The following is a 22,008-nucleotide window of genomic DNA, read 5'->3' on the forward strand; positions in this document are numbered from 1 at the left end:
CTCTCTTGGGTCTGGCTCCTCAGGACGCTTTGGGGGACCCGGTCCGTGAGGCCGTCATGCTCCTCTGGGTGTGGCACGCTCAGAAGAGGAGCAGGAGCCTCCTTAGGAGGGTTCGGCAGTCCAGGCACTTCAACCTTCATGTTTTGGTAAGTGAATGGGAACGGCAGGATGAATTGGTTCTTAATTCTTTGGACTTGCCTAAATATCCAGAGTGCATCCTTCCAAGGAGCAGCAAGTCCTTACTTCCTGAGAGGACGTGGAGGGACTCTTGGGGCGGGGGGAGCCCTGGGGCGTAATGTAGGGAGATCACAAGCAGTCTTTTGAATTAATGCCGCTACAGCACAACTTGGGGTGGCTTAGTGGCTTTACTGGGTGCTCTGCTGACGTTTCATTTTCTGAGGGGTCTCCTTCTAGAATTTTGTTACTAACACTCACAGGATTTTACCCTCCAGTACAGTGACAGTTGTGACTAGGCTGTGTTGAACTGGAACTTGGTGGGAGGGTCTCGCAGCTCTCTCTCTGTGGCACTCTTAAGTGACCACCAGCTCCCGGGTACCACCCACACCCACCACCCATCAAAACTGGAGTTTTATGTTGAGTTTGTTTCCTGCTTGTTAGATGCTGAATATGCCGCTCAGACCAGGAATGTTCACCAGCCTCTAAGGACAAGCTTGCACCCCATCTAGGTATCTTTACACCACAAAAGAATTCTGCCCCCGGACTTGACAAGATTTGCCATTTCCATTTAGCTGTGAGCAGGCTTTTTGTACTCCTCTTTTCTCCTAGAGTTTATCCCTTGTCTGAATCTGTACACTAGCATAGTGTGAGGAAAGTGGGGAGAGAGAGGGGTTTTTTCCTCCCTCTCTCATCTCACTAGAAGTTGGGGTTGTCAAAGGAAATGTTGGCAGGAGCTTCTGGCTGGACAAGAGGGTCTTGCTTGCACTGTGCAAAAGGACTGGATGAAGCGTGGTGGTGCCAGAAGACGTGACGCTGGCCACTCTTTTAGACAGCTAAACTGGAGGAAGAGGAGGTCTGTCCGTGGCTATTGGAAGCTCCTGGCCTGTTCAGAACGGGCTTGCTGCTGAGTGCCAGTTGCTAGGAACAGCAACAGGAGAGGGCTCTGGCCTGCCCGCCCTCCCTGCTTCTTGGAGGCATCTGGTGGGTCAGTGTGTCAATGGGCAGCTGGGCAAGAGAGGCCTTTGGGTCTGATGTCGCATAGCAGCTCTTCGGGGAGGATCCGTTTCAGTCGGCTGTTTATTTTTGTTCATTGAGCATAGTTATATACCGCCTGAGATACACACCTCTAGGAAGTGTTTACAATATAAATTGTAATTCATGACAAAGGAGGTGCTCTCTTAAATACCCAAGCCCCATTCAGGGCTTTAGAGGTAATGGCCAGCACTTTGTGTTTGTTACATGGTCCCTTCATCTTGTCCCAGAGACCAACCTGGCTGCCACAATCTGTATACCAGCGGTCGTTTCTGAACTGTGTACAAAGGCAGCCCCGTATACAGTGATAGTCAAACCAGCATATGTTCTACCATTTCAAGGTCATTTACCTCCAGAAATAGGCATAGCTGACGTTGTCAGCCTGAGTTGATAAAAAGCACTCTGGCTACGGTCTCAACCTGACAAACCAGAGAGAGTTTGGGATCCAGGAGCACTCCCCAGCTATGTACCTGATCTTTAAGGGGAAGTGTAACCTCATCGGGAACAAGCACATCTGAACCACCTCTTGGGTCCTGACCCCTCAAAATCAGTACCTCTGCCTTATTTGGAGCCAATCTCTCATCCAGCCCATTACCACCTCCAGGCAGGCATTTAGGGAAGTTACGCCATTTCCTGATGAAGTTGTTAGGGAGAAATAGGGTTGGGTGTCATCAGCATATTGATGACAAATCTCCTGATGATCTCTCCCAAAGGTTTCATGTAGAAGTTGAAGAGCACTAGAGACAGTATGGAGCCTTGTGGAACTCCATACAGTAACTCTCACTTTGCAGAGCAACAGTCTCCAAGTGAAACCATCCGTCACAGTGGGTAACCGTTGATTCTAAATTTTGATTAAAGCAGGAAGGGACTCATATTATCTCTCTCAGAACCCGGGACAACTCCTCTGGACGTGAACTTGTGGGTGCAATGTGGGCAGAAGAGAATTGCTTCTTTGCCACATGTATTGTCAGAGCATAGATCTTCCGATGTTCAGGCTGTGTTGTAGCCTGTTGGATTTGAGTAGAATCTTTGTCCATTTGCACTCTTGTCGTCTATCTCGCCTAGCGATATCTTTTAGTAATCTTACTCCACCATCTCCTGGCTGGCAAATTTCAGGTGTCTTCTGTTCCTTTCCCTTCTAATCCTCAGGCTTTTAGCGAGTTGGCTGAAATTTGGTTGCAGTTGTTTTCTTTGACTATGGAAAAGCCCTCAGGGAGAACTGGAGAGCTGAACAGGTGGTGGTATGTGGAAGATTGCTGTGTTCTCTGCCTCCTGTGCAGATGTCTCTGTGTGTGGGGGGGGCGGGGGGGGCAGAATCTTGCTCCTTAAGAGTTGACAAGAATGGAGAAAGGAAGCTTCTGGTGGTGAATTTGCCATAAACATTAAACAGCTTCCACTTAAAATTGGTGTGTTCATTAACACAGTTTTGTTTTGTTTTGTTTAATGTCAAATCCAGCTCTGTTCAGCCTGGTGTTAAGATGCCTGTGAGGATTCCCTAAGAACCCAGGCATGAAACAAGAACTTTGGGTGAACCTGAAAAATCAGCACAGGTGTGGTGGTGTGTCCGTCTGTTCCAGATGTGCTCAGAACGGATCGGTTGGGCTCCACACCCCTTGGCCATGGGATCTGTTCCACCCACCTTCGACATGGCCGCCACCACCCTCCCATGTTCCTTCGTGTGTGGAACATCTTCCTGTGCAGTATAGCCGGGCTGTGTTGAAAGAATCTTCCAAAAGAAAGAATGCTGGTGCAATATGGAGAACCTATAAAAGGAGAGGAGATCCTTGTCGTCATTTCTTCATTCAGCATAAATCCATACCAACAGTACTTCCTTAACGGGGGAAATAATGAAATAGGCTTCTGTATCTCTGAGTGTCTCAGCTGCTCTGCTCTCCTCTCCCTACAAATGTCGACCTCCCAATGCCGTATCACCTCCCATCAAAGGACGGAAATGGCTGTTTCTTCCGCCCCACCACATGATTCCTTGCCAGGTAGATCACCGGTGGCTCTGGCGGTCAGTCTGAGAGGCAGCTGAGTCCACACTGCCCTTCGAGTGGCGGGGAGAGCCTTGGCAGCAGCACTGCATACCCTCTTTATCATGTGGTCCAGTTAATTTCAGTGTTACCTAAATCTGGATGGATCCACACCATCCACCTCAGCTGCCAAAATTTTGAGGATGAGGATGATGAATATGCATATACCGCGTTGCCACAAAGAAGTTCTTCAAGTGGTTAACATAGGGGAGGAAAGGGGATAAGATGGTTCCCTGTCCCCAAAGGGCTTGCAATCTAAAAAGGAACGCAAGGGAGGCACCAGCAACTGTGGGGTGGGCGGGTGGGAGCCTGAATCCAGCACTGCAGGGGTAGTTTGGAGGAGAATGCCTGCCTCTGAAGGAGAGGGCCTCTGTGGCGCGGGCAAGGCCTTGTCCAGCACTGATGCTTGGTTGAGGGTTCCAGGAGACCAATCCAGGAGTGGTCTGAGAGAGGCAAGGAGGGGAGCGCTCAGCTGCACCTCGGTCTCCCGTGGTGCTTGCCTGTTCCCCTCCACTTCCTGGTCTGGCTCCTTTTCAAGGGGATGCCTCGTGCTCTGACATTCATGGGCTAAAAGAACCCCTCATCAAGCAGTTTGAAACTCACCTCTCTCTTCAAGCCTCTTCTAGCTGTCTCTTCCCCCTCCCCCTGGGCCTGGGTGCCCCACCTCCCTCCCCGTTGCCAGAAGACTTCATGGGCCACATCTTTCTTGCACGAGTTGCAAGCAGGCAGGGACTGCGTGGTACATAAGTCCTGCAGGATCAGGCCCCAGGCCTATGTAGTCCAGCATCTGTTTCTTGCAATGGCCCACCAGATGCCTAAGGGAAGAGGAAGGCATGCCCCCTCTCCTGCTGTTGGAAAGTGATGCACATTGGGGCAACCCCCCCCCCCGCAATTTCACATATACACTGATGGGGTCTGAACTGTCAGTGACTGACCAGGAGAGGGATCTTGGGGTCGTGGTGGGCGGCTCGTTGGAAGGGTCCACTCCATGTGCAGCAGCTGTGGAAAAGGCCAATTCCATGCTAGGGATCATCAGGAAGGGGAGTGAAAAATAAAACTGCTAGTATCATAATGCCCTTATACAAATCTATGGTATGGCCACATTTGAAGTACTGTGTACAGTTCTGGTCACCATACCTCAGAAAGGACATTATATTATTATTTTGCATCTATATCCCGCTCTTCCTCCAAGGAGCCCAGAGCAGTGTACTACATACTTCGGTTTCTCCTCACAACAACCCTGTGAGGTAGGTTAGGCTGAGAGAGAAGTGGCTGGCCCAGAGCCACCCAGCAAGACTGAGGGGCGGCATGATAGAGGTCTGTCCAGTCATGCATGGTGTGGAGAGAGGGAAACATTTCTCCCTCTTGCATAGCACTAGAACCAGGGATCATCCCATGGAAAACTGCCAAGAAATTTAGAACTGCCGAGTGTGCCGTCAAGTCAGTGTTGACTCCTGGCGCCCACAGAGCCCTCTGGCTGTCTGTGGTAGAATCCAGGAGGGGTTGGCCATGGCCATCTCCTCCCACGCAGGACGAGAGGATGAGGCCTTTCAGCATCTTCCTAGATCGCTGCTGCCCAATAGAGGTGCTTCCCGTAGTCTGGGAAACAGACCAGCGGGGATTCAAACCAGCAACCTCTGGCTTGCCAATTTATTTATTTATTTATCATATTTTTATACCACTTGATATGTAAATCTCTAGGCAGTGTACAGATACCAACATTGAAATCACAGGTTAAAATGCATAAAACACAATAAAAACCAATATAAAAGAGATTATTAAAATTCTAATTAAAAGCCTGAGAGAACAGGAAAGTCTTGAGGGTCTTCCTGAACACAAACCGAGAAGGAGATGCTCTCATTTCAGCAGGGAGCATCTTCCCAAGCCCTGGGGCAGCCGCAGAGAAAGCCCGTCCTGAGTCGCCACTAGACGAGCTGGTGGCAACCATAACTGGACCTCTCCAGAAGATTGTAGAAGGCGGCAGGGTTCACGACAAAGGAGGCGCTCTCTTAAATAGCCTGGGCCCAAGCCGTTCAGGGCTCTTATAGGTAATAACCAGCACTTTGTATTTCACCCGCACACATATTGGCAGCCTTCTTTCAAAACCAGTGTTATGTGGTCCCTTTGTGTTGTCGCAGAGACCAATCTGGCTGCCGCATTCTGTACCAATTGTAACAAAGGCAGCTCCACGTAGAGCACATTACAGTAGTCAAGCCTGGAGGTTACCAGAATATGTACCACTGTTTTAAGGATATTCACCTCTAGAAATGGGCGTAGCTGACGTATCAGCCGAAGCTGATAAAAAGCGCTCCTGGCCACCGCCTCAACCTGAGAAACCAGGGAAAGGGTTCTAATCGAGTCATTTCCCTGCTGTGCCAGTAGGTGGCCCAAGAACTGACAGAAGCAAGGACTTTTTCACACAATGTATAATTAGCCTGTGGGACTCTCTGCCACAAGATGTCTACCAACCTGGATGGCTTTCGGTAGTACTTAGATATCACTGGCTACTAGTCTGAGGGCTATAGGCCACCTCCAACTCAGAGGCAAGATGCTTCTCAATACCAGTTGCAGGGGAGTAACAGCAGGAGAGAGGGTGGGCACATCCCTCTTGCCTGTGGGCTCCGCAGAGGCATCCGGTGGGCCACTGAGTGAAACTGGATGGGCTTCCTTGGGCCTGATCCAGCCGGGCTGCTCTTACGTCCTCCTCTGCCACTGGGATTCAGAGACCTCCGCCCTCGGAGCCTGGAAGTAGCCTACAGGCAACAGGACTAGTGGCCAGCGATGGACCCGTCCTCCATTCATTTGTCTCTGCCTCTTTTCAAGCCATCTCAGCTTGTGGCCGTCACCGCATCCCGTGGCAGAGAGTGCCGCCGATTCATGATGCGCTGTGTGGGGAAGTGCTTCCCTGTGTCCGTCCCGACTTGCCTGGCAGTCAGTCTCATGGGATGTCTGCTGGCTCTCGGGGTGGGAGAAGGCAGGAGGGATGGGTTGCTTGACCCCTCCGCTCCCAAGCATGCTCAGTGTGCTCAGCTTGGGTCATGTCTGCCTGGAGGCCCCTTTCCCTGTAGCGAAAGGCCCCCGGCGTGGCTTTGCCTTGCCAGGGAGCTGCTTTGGAGCCCTCCCCAGCACCGTTCCCCATCCTGTAACATCCTTTCCAAGTGCATAGCTGTGGGTGCAGCATCTGCTCGGAGGACGCCTGCTGTGGGGCGGAGGCGAGGCCAGGAACCAGACCCCTCTTCAAAGCTGGCTGTGCACGTGTCCAGCGCGAGGAGCCACAGCGCTGGCGGCCTGGCTTGCTTGTGAACGAAGCCACCTGCCCAGTTCCACAGGAGAAACGCGGGGCTATTAATAGCCAGGTGGTCAAGGAGATGGCGGTGCATTGCCCCCCCCCCCCGCCCGTTGCCGAGTGGCTGCGAGCTGTCAGTCACGAGGAGCCGCCGGCTTCTTGGCACGGGAGGCTGTGATGACTGGAGGCTGGCTTCCTCCTGGCGCTTCTCCCCCGCCCCGCCGTGTCTGTCTCTGTGTGTGTGTGTGTGTGTGATGAGGCGCATCCCCAGAGGGGGCCGCCTGGCTGCTCCTGGGGCTCACTCCCTGCTGCCTGCTGGCAAAAGAGGCCTCGGGGATGGAGGCCGGCCCGGCAGGCAGAGGCGCTGTCCCTGGGCAGCCCGGCAGGGCAAGGAGGGCCAGCTTGGGGGAGAAGTCACCGGTGCCTCCGCGGCGGCGAGGGCTGTGAGCGGCAGCGCCGGAGGCCGGCTCCCCTTCCCGAGGAGGAGGAGGGCTGCTGCTGCTGCTGCTGCGGCGGCGGCGGTGGCTGTAATCCTGCCTGCCGCCTGGCTGCTCATTCACTGCTCCGCCGCTGACAGGGAAGCGCCTGGCAACCACCTGCCGGGCGGCTGCTGCTGCTGCTGCAGAGATGAATTACATTTTTGGCCACAGCCCGCTCCTCTACTCGCGGGCCAGCCGGGCCGGGGCGCCCCCGCACAAGCTCTGGGCCCGGACGGGCGCTGCCGAGGCGCTGCCGGAGGAGCCTTCCCGCTGGCAGCAGCTCCTCGCCTTCTTCACCCGCAGGCACCACTTCTGGGACTGCATGTCGGTTGCCGCCAGCTCCGGCCAGGTACAGCCTCTGCGGGGAAGGAGGGAGCCGCCCTGGGCACCACTGGGGGCTCTCCTGCCCCCCGCCCCTGGGGTGGCGTGCAGAGCCTGGGCTGGGGGCAGGGGCGTTGGAGGCCGGAAAAGGGTCTCTGGCTACACGTTGACATTTGGCGGCGGGCGGGGGGGGGCTCCGTGGGGCCGGCCTAGCAGAACTGGGTGGCCCTGCGTGGTGGGGTGTGCCCATGGGAGGGAGAAGCGAAGCCCCCGGCGGGGAGGTGAGACGTCCGGCCCCAAAGGCTCCCCGGCTGGGGCTGCTGAGAGCCAGAGCCAGAGGCTGCTCTGAGGGCCCTGCTTCCGAGAGATGGGCCGTCCTGGGGGCAGAGACCTGCCACCAAGCGGCTCCCCTCCAAGGGACCCTTTGGGCCCCTGCCGGCCTGCTGCTGGAGTGAAGCCCGGCTTCCTTCCTGTAGCCTCCCCACTTGGCTTCCTTGGGGGAGAGAGAGAGGTCCTCTTGGTCTCCTCTTGCTCTGTGGCCGCAGCAGTTCCACGGGGCTGGGTGGGGCAGGCACCTCCCTGCTCGGGGCTCTTCCGCCTCCCATGACCCACCATGGGTCAGTAGGGCTCCCCTTGGCGGGCCCCCCCCCGTCAACCCTGTGCTGCTCTCCTGGGTGCTCTGGCCTCCCTTGAGCCTCCTTGCAGGGCTTGCCTGTCGGAACGGCTTGGTGAGGGCCACGGTCTGGCAGGCGGGGGGGGGCCCTGCTGGAAGATGCCTGGCAGCTCTCCTCTGAATGCGCCTCGAACGGTCAGTGCTCTCCTAGAGCTGCCCTCAGCACAGACCTGCGCCAGGACCCTGGGCCCCTGCGGGCTGGCTGAGGAGCAGAATCCTTGCCATTTCGAGTTGGAGGGGACCTGGCAGGCAGGCAGGCAGGCCGCCTCCTCTTCCAGCCGTGTCCAGACAGCTGGTAGCCCCCCTGGAGTGCCCCCTGCTGCTCCCAGGCGGCCGGAGTCCTGCTGCTTTCAGGCCCCCTCCTGGGTTCCTAGCCCTCCTCCGGGAGGGAGGCTGGGGGTCTGGCAGCACCGACTAGCCCCCCTGCCCCTTGCTGGGCTGGGCTGGGCTGGGCTGAGGAGGCTCCCTGCTTGGCCTGCCTGCTTGTGGGAAGGGAGAGGGAGGGCTGGCTGGAGACGGCGCCTGTGCCCCAGGTCGGGACTGGCCCTCCGGCTCATGGGGGCCTCCCCTCACACTGGTGAGTGGATGCAGTCTGGGAAGGGGGCCGGTGGGTGGGCTGAGGGCTCTGGGCAAGCGGCACTCCTGGGCCTGGCTGGTTGGCAGGCTTGGGCGTGCCTTCCCAAGAGCCCGGGTTCTGGGGTCTGCTTGGCTCCACGTGGCCTGGGGGGCGGTGGGGGGGGAGGTTGAGGGTTGTCGCCAAAGGCGTTAGTCCTGGCGCTCTTCATGTCGTCGTCCTCGCCATAAAAAGGAGGCGAGGAAAGAGCCCTCTCCCCTGTCCGGCTGCCTCAGATATGTCAAGGAAGCACGAGGCGTGGGATGGGGGGCAGGGGGGGTGAGTGGCCCTTCCTCTCCCCCCCCCACTTACCGTAACGCCACACGCAGTTGCTACCCTGGCTGAGCGTCGCCTGCCGGCCTTGCAGCAGCCCTGGGGGGCCTCTCGCTGTGGCCCGGCATGCGCCAGGATCCTGCACAGTGAAAGTCCATGCGGGGGGGGGGGGGGACACAGCTTGAGGGAGGGACCAGGTTCGGGAGGTGGCTCCGTTTGGAAGCACCTCTTGAGAAGACAAGGCTGAGGCCGGGGGAGATTTGCTACCCGGAGCTTTTGTTAGTCACCAGAGTTTTCAAGTTCTCTGCACATGCTCAGGGTACAGCAGCTTGCCGTGTGAACTCTGGCACACTGCCCTCATTAGATTCATTTGGACGGATAAGGCATGCTCCGGAGGAGATAATGGGAGAGACCACAACACCAGGAGTCATTTAAAAGCTTTTGAAACCTGCCCTAATGGATATCAGCGGAGTTTTGGGTGCACTTTAGCAGGGAAGTGTGTGGGGAGGCACACAAGTGGTCCCCGGTTATCACAAAGGAGGCACCCAGCATGAGAAGGTGAGTACGACCCCAATTCTGTAATCGTCTTGTAAGACAGAGCTTAGAACCTCTAATTAGCTGACAACTGTAGCTAAAACCTAGCCTTCAAGTAAAGAAACTCTCTATATTTTAAATAGCCAATAAAACCATTTATGAAAGTAGAATGCCAGCAGGAGAGGGCGTGTTTCCCAGTGCATTGCACAAAGTGTCCCATATATGACTATTTGCCTGAAGGGCAGAAGGCTTGGGTGTGTACTTGGTGCAAAGAGCTCCTGGCTCTCAGGGAACATAAGAACAGCCCTGCTGGATCAGGCCCTCAAAGGCCCATCTAGTCCAGCATCCTGTTTCGCACAGCGGCCCACCAGATGTCATTGGAAGCCACAGGCAGGAGGTAGGGGCGTGCCCTCTCTCCTGCTGTTACTCCCCTGCAACTGGTACTCAGAGGCATCCTGCCTTGGAGGCTGGAGTTCGCCTGTAGCCCTCCGACTAGTAGCCGATGATAGACCTCTCCTCCATAAAGTGATCCAAACCCCTCTTGAAGCCATCCAGGTTGTTGGCTGTCACCACATCTTGTGGCAGAGAATTCCACAAGTGAATTATGCATTGTTCATGGCATGACCCCTGGTTCTAGTGTTATGGGAGAGGGAGAAGAATTTCTCTCTATCCACTTTCTCCACACCATGCATGATTTCATAGATCTCTATCATGTCTCCCCGCAGTCATCTTTTTTCAAAACTAAAAAGCCCCTGGTATTGTAGCCTTGCCTCATAAGAAAGGTGCTGTTGGCCCCTGATCATCTTGGTTGCCCTCTTCTGCACCTTTCCCATTTCTGCAATGTCCTTTTTTAGATGTGGTGACTAGGGATATGCAAACCAGTTTGAATTCAAACCAAACCAGCCATCAGGTTCGAGCTGCAGGTTTGCATTCAAACCAAACTGGGGGTGGTTTGCTTCGAACCAGTTCGAACCTCCAAAAGTAGGTGGGGTGGTAGCTGGCACACATGGGTACCTGCCACCCAAACCCCAAAGCAATCAGACACTCGTGTGATTTTTTAATGAATTTTTAAAACATATTTTAATTTTTTTCTCATAGGGTATAATGGGACTCAAACCAGCCCATTATTCCCTATTGTGGAGCACCCATGGGTGCCAACAACCACCCAAACTCCGAAGCAATCAGACACTCCTATGATTTTTATGAATATTTGAAATATTTTAATTATTTTTCTCATAGGGTATAATGGGACCTGAACCAGCCCATTATCCCCTATTGTGGATCACCTAGGGGCACAAAAGTGGGGTGGGTGGTAGGCACCCAGGGGTGCCTACCACCCACAAAACTCCAAGGCAATCGGACACTCCTCTGATTATTGGTGAATTTTAAAAGTATTTTTGAATTCCTCATAGGGAATAATGAGGATTGCAGCAAATGTATAGCTTCAAGTTGGGGGCAAAGGGGTGGCCTAGAGCAGAGTGTGATGGTTGGTAGTTCCCGTGGGGGGGGGGGGCAAGAAAGCTACCAGAATTATTTGAAAGGAATGGGGCAAAGGGCTGACTTCTAAGTGATTTTTGAAGTTTATGTTTCTTTAAGGTTAGCAAATGAGAGTGGATTCATGGTTTGTCACTGAAAATCTCATATTTATTTATGTTTACATTTATATTCTGCTCTTACTCCAAGGAGCTCAGAGCAGTGTACATGGTTATTTTTTATCCTCACAACAACCCTGTGAGGTAGGTTAGGCTACCAGAGAATATGCTACCAGAGAATCTACACTCAGAACACCTCAGAAACAAAAAAACCCACTACCCCATGGGTTAGCAACGCATGGGGGTGGTTGGCACCCTATGTGCACTACACCACCACTCGCTCTGGACCACCCCAGCACCCCCCGAGTGGCTTTAAGGTTTTTCTCCATAGGGAAGAATGGAGGTTTCAGCAGCCCCATAACTGCACTTGGGGGGTTTTGGGGTGTCCCAGAGCGAGTGGTGGGTGCCCACCACCCATCCCAATTTTGTGCCCCTAGGTGCTCCACAATAGGGGATAGTGGGTTGGTTTGGGTCCCATTATGCTCTATGAGAAAAATAATTAAAAATATTTCAAATATTCATAAAAATTGTAGGAGTGTCTGATTGCTTCTGGGTTTGGGTGGTTATTAGCACCCATGGGTGCTCCACAGTAGGGAATAATGAGCTGGCTCAAGTCCCATTATACTCTATAGGAAAAAAAAGTTTTAAAAAATCATGAAAAATCATACGAGTGTCTGATTGCTTTGGGGTTTGGATGGAAGGTACCCATGTGTGCCACCTACCACCCTACCCACTTTTGGAGGTTCGAATCGGTTCGAACCACCTCCAGTTAGCTTCGAATTTGAACCTAAGCTTGAACCTGATGGCTGGTTTGGTTCGAATTCGAACCTGTTTGCACATCCCTAGTCACCACATCCAGACTCCAGTCCACCCAGGTTTTTCAGCTTGTTAGATTCTATGCCTTCTTTAACCTACAGTGCTACTCCACCTCCAAGGTGCCCCTCCCTGTCCTTTCTACAGAGTTTATATCCAGGGCTAACAGTGTCCCACCGGTTCTCACTGTTCTATTTCTGCGTTAGCCACCAAGCACTCCAGCTCACCCATCTTGGCTCGGAGGCTTCCGGCATTGGCATATAAGCACCTATATGCTGAATCTCTCTGCGGATGTATGCTATTCTTTTGACTCTTTGACCTGCTGGCACAGGCTCCCGTCTGCTCTTTATGCGGTTCTGCTCTGTCCCCTTCTGTTTTATCTGAATTCTTTTCAGCATCACACTTTAAAGGATGGCTTTTGCCGAACGGGATACTGCCCAGCTCCCATCGGCTGTTCCCCAGGTGTCCTTTTAAAAGCTGCTCTGCAACCTTTTTGATTTTAAGTGCCAGCAGTCTGGTTCCATCTTGGTTCAAGTGCAGCCCGTCCCTTTTGTACAGGCCTTGCTTGCCCCAAAATGTGTCCCAGTGCCTAACAAATCTAAAGCCCTCCTCTGGCACCAACGTCTCATCCACGCATTGCAACCCCTCAGCTCTGCCTGTCTCACTGTACTTGCGCGTGGGACAGGTAGCATTTCTGAGAATGCTACCTTGGGGGTCCTGGACTTCAAAATGCTACCTATCAGCCTAAATTTGGCTTCCAGGACCTCCCGACTGCATTTCCCCACATCGTTGGTGCCGACGTGCACCACGACAGCTGTCTCCTCCCCAGCACTGCCTAGGAGCCTGTCTAGACGCTGCGTAATGTCCGCAGCCTTCGCACCAGGCAGGCAAGTCAACGTGCGGTCAACACGCGGGTCACAAACCCATCTCTCTATCCCCCTAATGATCGAATCACCCACTACAAGGAGGCCCCCACCCCCCAGAGGAGTATCCCCTGTGCGAGAGGATCTGGGCTCATCATCCACGGAAGGGGTCCCTTCTAAAGGAGCATTTCCCTCTTCTTCAGACCGATGTCCTCTTTGCCCGAGACCTTCATTCTCCCTGACAGCAGAGTTGCTGTCAGCCCTGGAGTGGGATGCCTCTACCACATCCCCGAAGGTCTAGTCTGCATGGCTCTCTGGTTCTCCAGATGCGCCACCTTGGTCTCGAGGGAATGGACTTGTTCTCTGAGAGCCAGGAGCAACTTGCACCGAGTACACACCCAGGACTTCTGCCCATGGGGCAAATAGTTGTACATGGGGCACTCTGTGCAATACACTGGGAAATGCCCCCTCCCCTGCTGGCTTTCTAGCTTCATACTGTTTTTGTTGGCTGTTTACAGTATTTAGAAATAGTTTATTAGAAGGATAGGTCTCAGCTGTAATGGTCAGCTATGTAACTGTCCAAACAGCCTTTCTCAAGAATATGAGGGCGGGATTTGTACTTACGGTACGTCTCTTCTCCACCGGGTTCATGATCACAGAGGCTTGTTCCAGACTCCCCCACACACTTCCTGCTAAACTCCCACAAAATTCCAACGTCCTGTTTGCTATCCCTGTTGGCTAGGCTCTGTTCGTTATGCTCTCAGGCCTTCACCTCTTATGTAGAGAGTATGCTTCCAACTGAGACCCAGGATGTGGGTCAAAGGAATGTGGGGCCTCCCGCAGCCCTAGCTGACTCCATTCCCTCCAGGCAGGGACAAACTGAAACACTGGAGTTTGCTAGCCCTTGTAAATAACAGAGAGCGAGAGAAGGACTTATCCCAGCTTAAAGAGAAACCAAAGCTTGCTCATCTCCTCAAGCTGCGTCTGCTCTTCACAGAGTAGGCTTCCCTACTCTGTGAACATGTTTGTTTCCTTGAAGTCAAGATGGCTGAGACCCTCAGGGATGTGATAGGGACACCCCACTCCCAGGCTGACAGCTCCTCTCCTGTCATGGAGAATGAAGGTCTCAGGAAAGGAGGACATCAGTGTGAAGAAGAGGGCAACACTCCCTTAGCAGGGACCCCTTTCTTGGGACTTGTGCCCATATCCTCTGGGCACAGAGGATACTTCTCTGGGGCCCTCCTAGTAGTAGGGCATAGAGAGATGGATGTGTGACCTGTGTGTAGTAGACTGCACGGTGACTTGCCCGCCTGGTGCGAAGGTTGCAGACTTCTATCTATGCAGCAACTAGATTGGCTGTTAGGCAGTTGTTGCTGGGGAGGAGTCGGCTGTCGTGGTGCACGTGGGCACCCAGCAATGTTGGGAAGCCAAATTTAGGTTGCTAGGTAGCATATCAAAGTCCAGGACCCCCCGGGTAGCTTTCTCTGACGTGCTACCTGTTCCACGAGCAGAGCTGGCGCGACAGGCAGCGCTGAGAGGTCTCAATCCATGGATGAGCTGGTGGTGCCAGATGGAGGACTTTAGATCTGCTAGGCACTGGGATACATTTTGGGGCAAACACAGCCTGTACAAAAGGGATGGTGGAATGGAAATGGAAGCAGACTGCTGGTGCTTAAAATCAAAAAGGCCACAGAGCCGTTTTCAAAATGACGCCTGGGGATTTCCTGCAGGAATTGGGTTGAAATCTGGTTTGGGAAGCAAAATTCCCCAAAGTGCAAGGGTGCAAACATCTCAGATAAACCAGGAGTACTGTGTACAGTTCTGGTCTCTGTATTTTAGAACTGGGAAAGGTGCAGAAGAGGGCAAGCAAGATGATCATGGTCCTGGAGCACCTTCTTTATGAGGCAAGGCTACAGCATCTGGGGCTTTTTGGTGTGGAAAAGAGGTGACTGCGGGGAGACATGGTAGACACGTATAAAATTTTGCATGAAGTAGAGAGAGTGGACAGAGAAACATTTTCCTCCCTCTCATGACGCTAGAACCAGGGGGTCACCGCATGAAACTGAAGGCTGGGAAATTTAGGACCAACAAAAGGAAGTACTTTTGCATATAATTAATCTACGGTACAGCATTTACCGTAGTACAGCACATAATTAATCTACGAAATTCTCTGCTACAGGATTTTAAAAGGGGCTTGGACTGATTCGTGGAGGACAGGTCTACTGGTCTGGTGGCTATAGGCTACCTCCAGCCTGAGGCAGGATGCCTCTGAATACCAGCTGCAGAGAAGCATCAGCAAGCGAGGGGCCATACCCTCGCCTCTTGGCTGTGGGCTTCTCAGAGGCATCTGGTGGGCCACTGTGTGAAACAGGATGCTGGACTAGATGGGCTTTGCTGGGCCTCATCCAGCAGAGCTGCTGTTATGAGAGGCCTCCAGCTTCCATTATGGGCACTTACAGCGTGATCGCTGTGGTTATGGCTGCGAAGCCTAAAAGCTTTTAAGCTCTCGGTTGGTTTTTAAAGGACATCCCAAAAGCCTGACCCCTAACGTGCTGGAGGTGGGCTTTAGTCAGGTGGGCGGAGGGTGGAGGTGGGGCTCATGACTATGGCTTAACTAGCGCATGCCTCAGGGCCTCCTGGGCCATATTTGTTGTTGTAGTAGAATACAATATTTGTAGTAGTAGTAGTAGTAGTAGTTACTACTACTACAACAAATATTTATATACCGCTTTTCAACAAAAGTTTCCAAAGCAGTTTACATAGAGAAATAATAAATAAATAAGATGGATCCCTGTCCACAAAGGGCTCACAACCGAAAAAGAAACATAGACAGACACCAGCAGCAGTCACTGGAGGTTACCACACGCAGAGACACGTTTGGTAGAGAATACTCTGTTGTGCAGCATCTCTGAGGAGCCTCTGGCTCAGGATGTGTGCAAGTGTCGAGCAGGGGGACTTGGCTTTGGCATCCATACCTGCTTGTGGCCTCCAGCCTTGGCCAGAAATGGCACGGGCTGAATCAGAGCCATTGCCGACATGGATTGGTGCATTTTCCCAAATAAATCCTGAAATGTTGCCATAGCAACTGAGTTAATTCCATGTGAACAGGGATAGGGAGTGATTGGGTAGGCCAAGAAACAACTCAGGGATTTTCTAAGGTGGTATTCAGTGCTCTAGAGCTCCTCAGGTCTGGAAGGTCAGTCAGGATTCCAGCTAGAAAGTATAGAAGTTAGATATTAACATCGTGTGTCATTTCTATGTCATTTCTATGTGCATTATTGTTCTATGCAAATTTTATATTTGAAGCTGCTCTCAGTAATAAAAGTAGATTAGTAGGCAGAAATATCAACATGTGTTTTTTGATTGTCATCAGTAACATTGTTAGTGGCAATAGAACTAGCTTGGAAAACCATCACAAGGGATCAGGAGGAGAGCTGGCCCCACCAGGGCTCTGCAGGGCTTCCTGCCTGTGCTCCTTGAGGAAGGACCCACTTCCTCAAAAGCAGCTGGAGGATTTTCACCTCTCTGAGACGGAGGCTATATTAACCCATGAGAGTTTCCCCAGAGTCTGCCTGGATCAGACCAAAGCCCCTCTAGTCCAGCGTCTGCTTCCCACAGTGGGCCACAAGCAAGAGATGGACACCTGTTCTCCTGCCATTGATCCCCTGCAGCTGGCTATCAGTGGCCTCTGCCTCTGAACCTGGAGGGAGCCTGTAGCCATCAAGGCTAGTAGCCACTGGCGAACCTTTCTTTCTCCATGAATTTATCTAATCTCCTTTAAAGCCATCAGTACCAATACTGTGCATGTTTGGTCCACAAATCTTTCCACAACCAAAACACAGAAAAGTTACTGTAGTGAATTAAAGCCTTTGTCTCAGAACTAGCTCACATGAGGGAAATAAAATGCCGAGGCCTCCCTGCTGAGCTGGGAGATTTAAAATGCTGCCACCAAGCACCCTAAAGCTTGAAGAGAACTGGACCAGTGAACTGGGTTCTTTAATCCAAGGTCCCTCTGTAACTGGGTATTGGGCAAATACCAAAAAACAACAGCACCTTCCATGTGTATGCCTATATGAGATGAGAAATGAGAAATAAACTGTTCCCTAGGCTGCATCCCCTTTTCCTTGAAAACTCACCCAACACCTGATGAGAATCAAGCTTCCTGCAAACCTGTTTTCAAGGATCTGCAGTTATTCCATGTGAGAAACCTCCATACTGGTTTGGACCATAAGGGAGCAAAAACTCCATCCCTCATTAAGCCTTTCTGCACTTGCTTCTCCAGCACAGGCCGCCCTTCTTCCCAGAATTCCCTCATTGGTATACTGATTAGCTGCCCTGGAGTTCACCAGCTTGTCAGTCAAGAAAAGGGTTGACTCCCTGTTAACTCTTTAGAGGAGGGGAGGCTGTTCACTACAATTACAAAAAATAAATTTAAATTATAAAATTATTCGAGTTATTAGCTCAGATACTAGAGTTCCTAACATACCGAAATATGGGTATAACAAGTATCTCAAATCTAAACATTGGAAAAGAGAAATTCTTCAGTATTTCATAAAACAAAACTCCAAAATAAAATTGGCATTCAACAATAAAATTAACTCTCTAAAACATTGACACTATTTATTAACTAGATCTTATTTTAATTACAGCAGGTGGGTATACATGGACAGTTTTCACAATGGAAGGAAGTAAGAAGTGGAGTCCCCCAGGGATCTGTACTGGGACCAATGGCTTTTAATTTATTAAAATGATCTAGAAGGAGGGTTAAGCAGTGAAGTGGCCAAATTTGCAAATGACACCAAACTATATAGGGTAGTGAAATCCAGATTTTGTGGAGCTCCAAAAGGAACTCTCCAAACTGGGTGAATGGGCGACAAAATGGCAAATGCGCTTCAATGTTGCCAAGTGTAAAGTGATGCACATTGGGACGAAAACACCCAACTTCAAGTATACGCTGATGGGACCTGAGCTGTCGGTGACTGACCAGGAGAGGGATCTTGGGGTGGTGGTGGACAGCTCGTTGAAAGTGTCGACTCAATGTCTGGCAGCTGTGAAAAAGACCAATTCCATGTTAGGATCATTAGGAAAGGGATTGAAAATGAAATGGCTAATATTGTAATTCCCTTATGCAAAATTATGGTGTGTCCGCACCTGGAGTACTGTGTACAATTCTGGTTACCACATCTTAAAAAGGACATTGGAAGAGGTGGAAAAGGTGCAGAAGAGGGCAACCAAGATGATCAAGGGCCTAGAGCACCTTTCTTAAGCGGCAAGGATACAACACCTGGGGCTGTTTAGTTTAGAAAAAAGAATGTGGGGAGACATGATAGAGGTCTATAAAGTCATGCATGGTGTGGAGAAAGTGGATAGAGAGAAATTCTTCTCCCTCTCCCATAACACTAGAATCAGGGGTCATTCCATGAAATTGATTGCCAGGAAATTTAGGACCAGCAAACAAAAGTACTTTTCACATAACACATAATTAACTTGTGGAATTCTCTGCCACAGGATGTGATGTTGGGTAATAGTTTGTATTGCTTTAAGAAGGGTTTGGATAACTTCATGGAGGAGAGGTCTATCAACAGCTACTAGTCTGGGGGCTATAGGCCACCTCCAGCCTCAGAGGCAGGATGCCTCTGAGTACCAGCTGCAGGGGAGTAACAGCAGGAGGGAGGGCATACCCTCAACTCCTGCCTGTAGGCTTCCAGCGGCATCTGGTGGGCCACTGTGTGAAACAGGATGCTGGACTAGATGGGCCTAATCCCTCAGGGCTGTTCTTATGTTCTTCATGCCAGAATGGCTAACAAGTAGAATCAAGGAAGTTATAAAGGGGAAGAAGACTTCCCTCAGAAATTGGAAGAGATGTTCTCTCAAATGAAGAGAACAGGAAGGAATACAAACTGGCAAAAGAAATGCAAGGAGACAATAAGGGAGGTGAAAAGAGAGTTTGATGAACATTTAGCTAAAATCATCAAGGGGAATAACAAAAACTTCTTTAAATACATGAGAAGCAGGAAACTTGCCAGGAAGGCGGTTCCCTTAGATGATGAGGAAGTGAAAGGGATTATTAAGCAGGGTAAGGAGATTTCAGAGCAGCTTAACAAGTTATTTGAATCTATCTTCACAGCAGAGGATACCTGTGCCTGAACCAGGCTTCTCAGGGGCAGAGGCTAAAGAACTGAGTAAGATAGATGTGACAAGAGATAACATTCTAAACTGTCTGGGAAAATTAACAATTAACAAAACCCCAGGGCCAGATGGCATCTGCCCAAGAGTCCTTAAAGAACTCAAATGTGAAATTGCTGATCTCCTAGCAAAAAAATCCTTGTCCCTACAGTCGGTCTCTGTACAATAGGATTGGAAAGTAGCCAATGTAACAACGATTTTGAAAAAGGGATCCAGGAGGGACCTGGGAAATTACAGGTTGGTTAGCTTAATGTCTGGGCCGAGCAAATTGATGGAAAATATACTTAAGGACGAAATTGTTAAACACATAGGATAACAGGCAGTGCTGAAGGAGAACCAGCCTGGCTTCTGCAAAGACAAGTCTTGCCTCCATTCTTTCGAAGTTCTTTGAGATTCAAGAGGTGTGTGGATAAAGGCGATCCAGTTTACGTTGTATACTTGGACTTTCAAAAAGCTTTCGACAAAGTTCTCCATCAAACGAGACTGCTGGTGCTTAAAATCAAAAAGGGTGCAGAGCAACTTTTAAAATGACGCCTGGGGAATAGCTGACAGGAGCTGGGCAGTATCCACTTCAGCAAATGCCATCCTTTGAAGTGTGAGGGTGGATTCAGATAAAACAGAAGGGGACAGAGCAGAACCACATAAAGAGCAGACAGAAGGCTGTGCCAGCAGGTCAAAGAGTCAAAAGAAAGATAGCGTACATCAGGGGAGAGATTCAGCGTATAGGTGCTTATATGCCAATGCCAGAAGCCTCCGAGCCAAAATGGGTGAGCTGGAGTGCTTGGTGGCTAACGCAGAAATAGAACAGTGAGAACCGGTGGGACACTGTTAGCCCTGGATATAAACTCTATAGAAAGGACAGGGAGGGGCACCTTGGAGGTGGAGTAGCACTGTATGTTAAAGAAGGCATAGAATCTAACAAGCTGAAAAACCTGGGTGGACTGGAGTCCTCCTCAGAAACCCTGTGGGTGAGAATACAAGGCCGGAAAGGGAACGTGCTACTGGGGACGTGCTATCGCCCTCGGGGTCAAAACGCTGACAGTGACTGGGAGTTGCAGGAGGAAATCAGGGAGGCGTCAAGGAGAGGCAGGGCTGTAATAATGGGTGACTTCAATTACCCTCAAATAGACTGGGTAAATTCACAGTCAGGTCATGACAAAGAGGTCAGATTTCTAGATACGCTGAATGACTGTTCCCTAGAACAGTTGGTCTTGGAACCAACCAGAGAGAAGGCAACCTTGGACTTAATTCTGAGTGGCACCCAGGATCTGGTGCATGATGTCAGTGTCATCGACCCATTAGGGAACAGTGACCATAGTGAGATCAAATTCAGCATACTTGTGAGGAGAGAATCACCAAGGAAGTCTAACACAGACACTTTGAATTTCAGAAGAAACTTCTCCAAAATGAGGAGTATGGTGAAAAGAAAGCTGCAAGGGAAAATCAGGAGAGTCGCTTCACTCCAGAGTGCATGGAGTTTACTCAAAACCACAATACTAGAATCCCAGTTAGATTGTATACCCAAAAGGAGGAAAGGTACCACTAAGTTCAGGAGGATGCCAGCATGGCTAACAGGTACCATCAAGGTAGCCATAAAAGGGAAGACTTCCTTCCGAAATCACAAGGCTTGTCCAAATGATGAGAACAAAAAGGAACACAAACTCTGGCAAAAGAAATGCAAGGCAACAATAAAGGAGGCAAAAAGAGAGTTTGAGGAACACTTAGCTAAAAGCATCAAGGGGAATAACGAAAACTTCTTTAAATACATCAGAAGCAGGAAACCTGCCAGGGAGGTGGTTGGACCGTTGGATAATGAGGGAGTGAAAGGGATTCTTAAGGGGGATATGGAGGTTGCAACGAAGCTAAATGAGTTCTTTGCGGCCGTCTTCATGGCAAATACCTATACCTGTTCCTGAACCAGGCTTTTTGAGGATGGGTTCTAAAGACCTGAGTCAGAAAGAAGTGACAAAAGATGATGTTCTAAACTGGAAAAACTGAAAACTATCAGACTGCCAGGGTTGGATGGCATCCATCCAAGAGTCCAAAAATTGCTGCGCTCTCCTTCGCTGGTGGCTGGACGGCTGTCTCTCAGGGGCAGAGTCAGGACAAGCCCTGGGCAGAGAGTAAAAGTCACACGCCTCCTCGAAGGAAAGTAGGAAGTCCACCCTTTCCCTAGTTCTTTCCGGTTGGCTTAACATGCGCGTGCGCGCACACACACACACACACGCGCGCGCGTGCTCACCAACTTTATTATAGAAGCATTTGCTTTGCCTCTGTCATTTGTATTCAGCAGACTGGGGAAAAACTTACCCTAGGACTTGTTTTCACTCTCTGAAGGTTTGTTCTGTGCCAGAGACCAACATGCTGGAAGCCATGGCGGGAACACGTGGCCCATGGGGGTCCTGCCAGCCCTTCCGGCCACACTTCTAGCTGGGGTGGCCACACCCACCTGCCTCCCTGCGCCCTGAGTGGAGAGAGCCGTGAGGGCCGGGTGAAGCGGGGAGGTGGTGGCGGCAATGGCTGTGGCCGCTTCAGCTGTGAGGGCTTCCCAGGGGTGGAGCTGGGGGGGAGGCAGTGGAGGACCCAGAGGGTGGGTGGCGGGGGGGGGGAGCTCGTGAGGCGGCTGTTGGGCTGCTGGGGATGGTGCCAGTCCCTGCCCAGTGATGAACCAGGGCCGAAGGGAGGAGGGAGCAGCGCGTGTGCCCATCTCAGGCTGTGTAGGCTTTGTGGATTACTGTTGAAAGGCGGGCGGGCGGGGGGGGGCGGCATTCTGGTTCTGCCCTCCGGCTCGCTGCCTTCTCTCATGGCCTCTTCCTGTTGGGCCGAGGGGGTTCCAGACCACTCAGCAGCCCCCGTGAAGTCTTCAGACTCCCAAGTGACGGCAGGCTCGGCCTGGCTGCCCGCAGGGCCCGTGTAGCCGCGCTTCTGGTGCAGGAAGGAGGTTTTGAGCTGACCCTCCCCTGGCTCCCACAGGGCTTTGCTGGGGCTGGAGGCAGGAACCGTGGAGGCGGAGCAGGGAGCCGCTGGAGGCCGGTGACGCGCGCCAGCTGCAGCCCGCCCCAGTGCCCCCTGGGAGGGGAGCCCAATGGAGGGTGCGCGGCAGGACGCCCCTGGCTTGTGCCTGGGATTGCCT

At 51.6% G+C, this 22,008-nt stretch overlaps 1 protein-coding gene across 15 annotated transcripts in view; it reads left to right on the forward strand.

The window, feature by feature from the left end:
• DLG1 (discs large MAGUK scaffold protein 1) overlaps window positions 1-22,008 on the forward strand; it is a 190,919-nt gene that overhangs the window by 72,628 nt on the left and 96,283 nt on the right. For 3 of the 15 annotated variants that reach the window (XM_053304418.1, XM_053304419.1, XM_053304420.1), the window contains exon 1: window positions 6,794-7,356. The exons of 11 other annotated variants lie outside the window; for them this stretch is intronic. In XM_053304418.1, the coding sequence (XP_053160393.1) occupies window positions 7,156-7,356 (201 nt within the window). In that variant the 5' untranslated portion in view covers window positions 6,794-7,155. Of the gene's footprint in view, window positions 1-6,792; window positions 7,357-22,008 lie in introns of those variants that run through there. One more of the 15 variants, XM_053304416.1, reaches the window with a different exon arrangement.

The sequence above is a fragment of the Hemicordylus capensis genome, chromosome 3 (assembly GCF_027244095.1).
Source record: "Hemicordylus capensis ecotype Gifberg chromosome 3, rHemCap1.1.pri, whole genome shotgun sequence".
Classification (NCBI taxonomy): Eukaryota; Metazoa; Chordata; class Lepidosauria; order Squamata; family Cordylidae; genus Hemicordylus; species Hemicordylus capensis.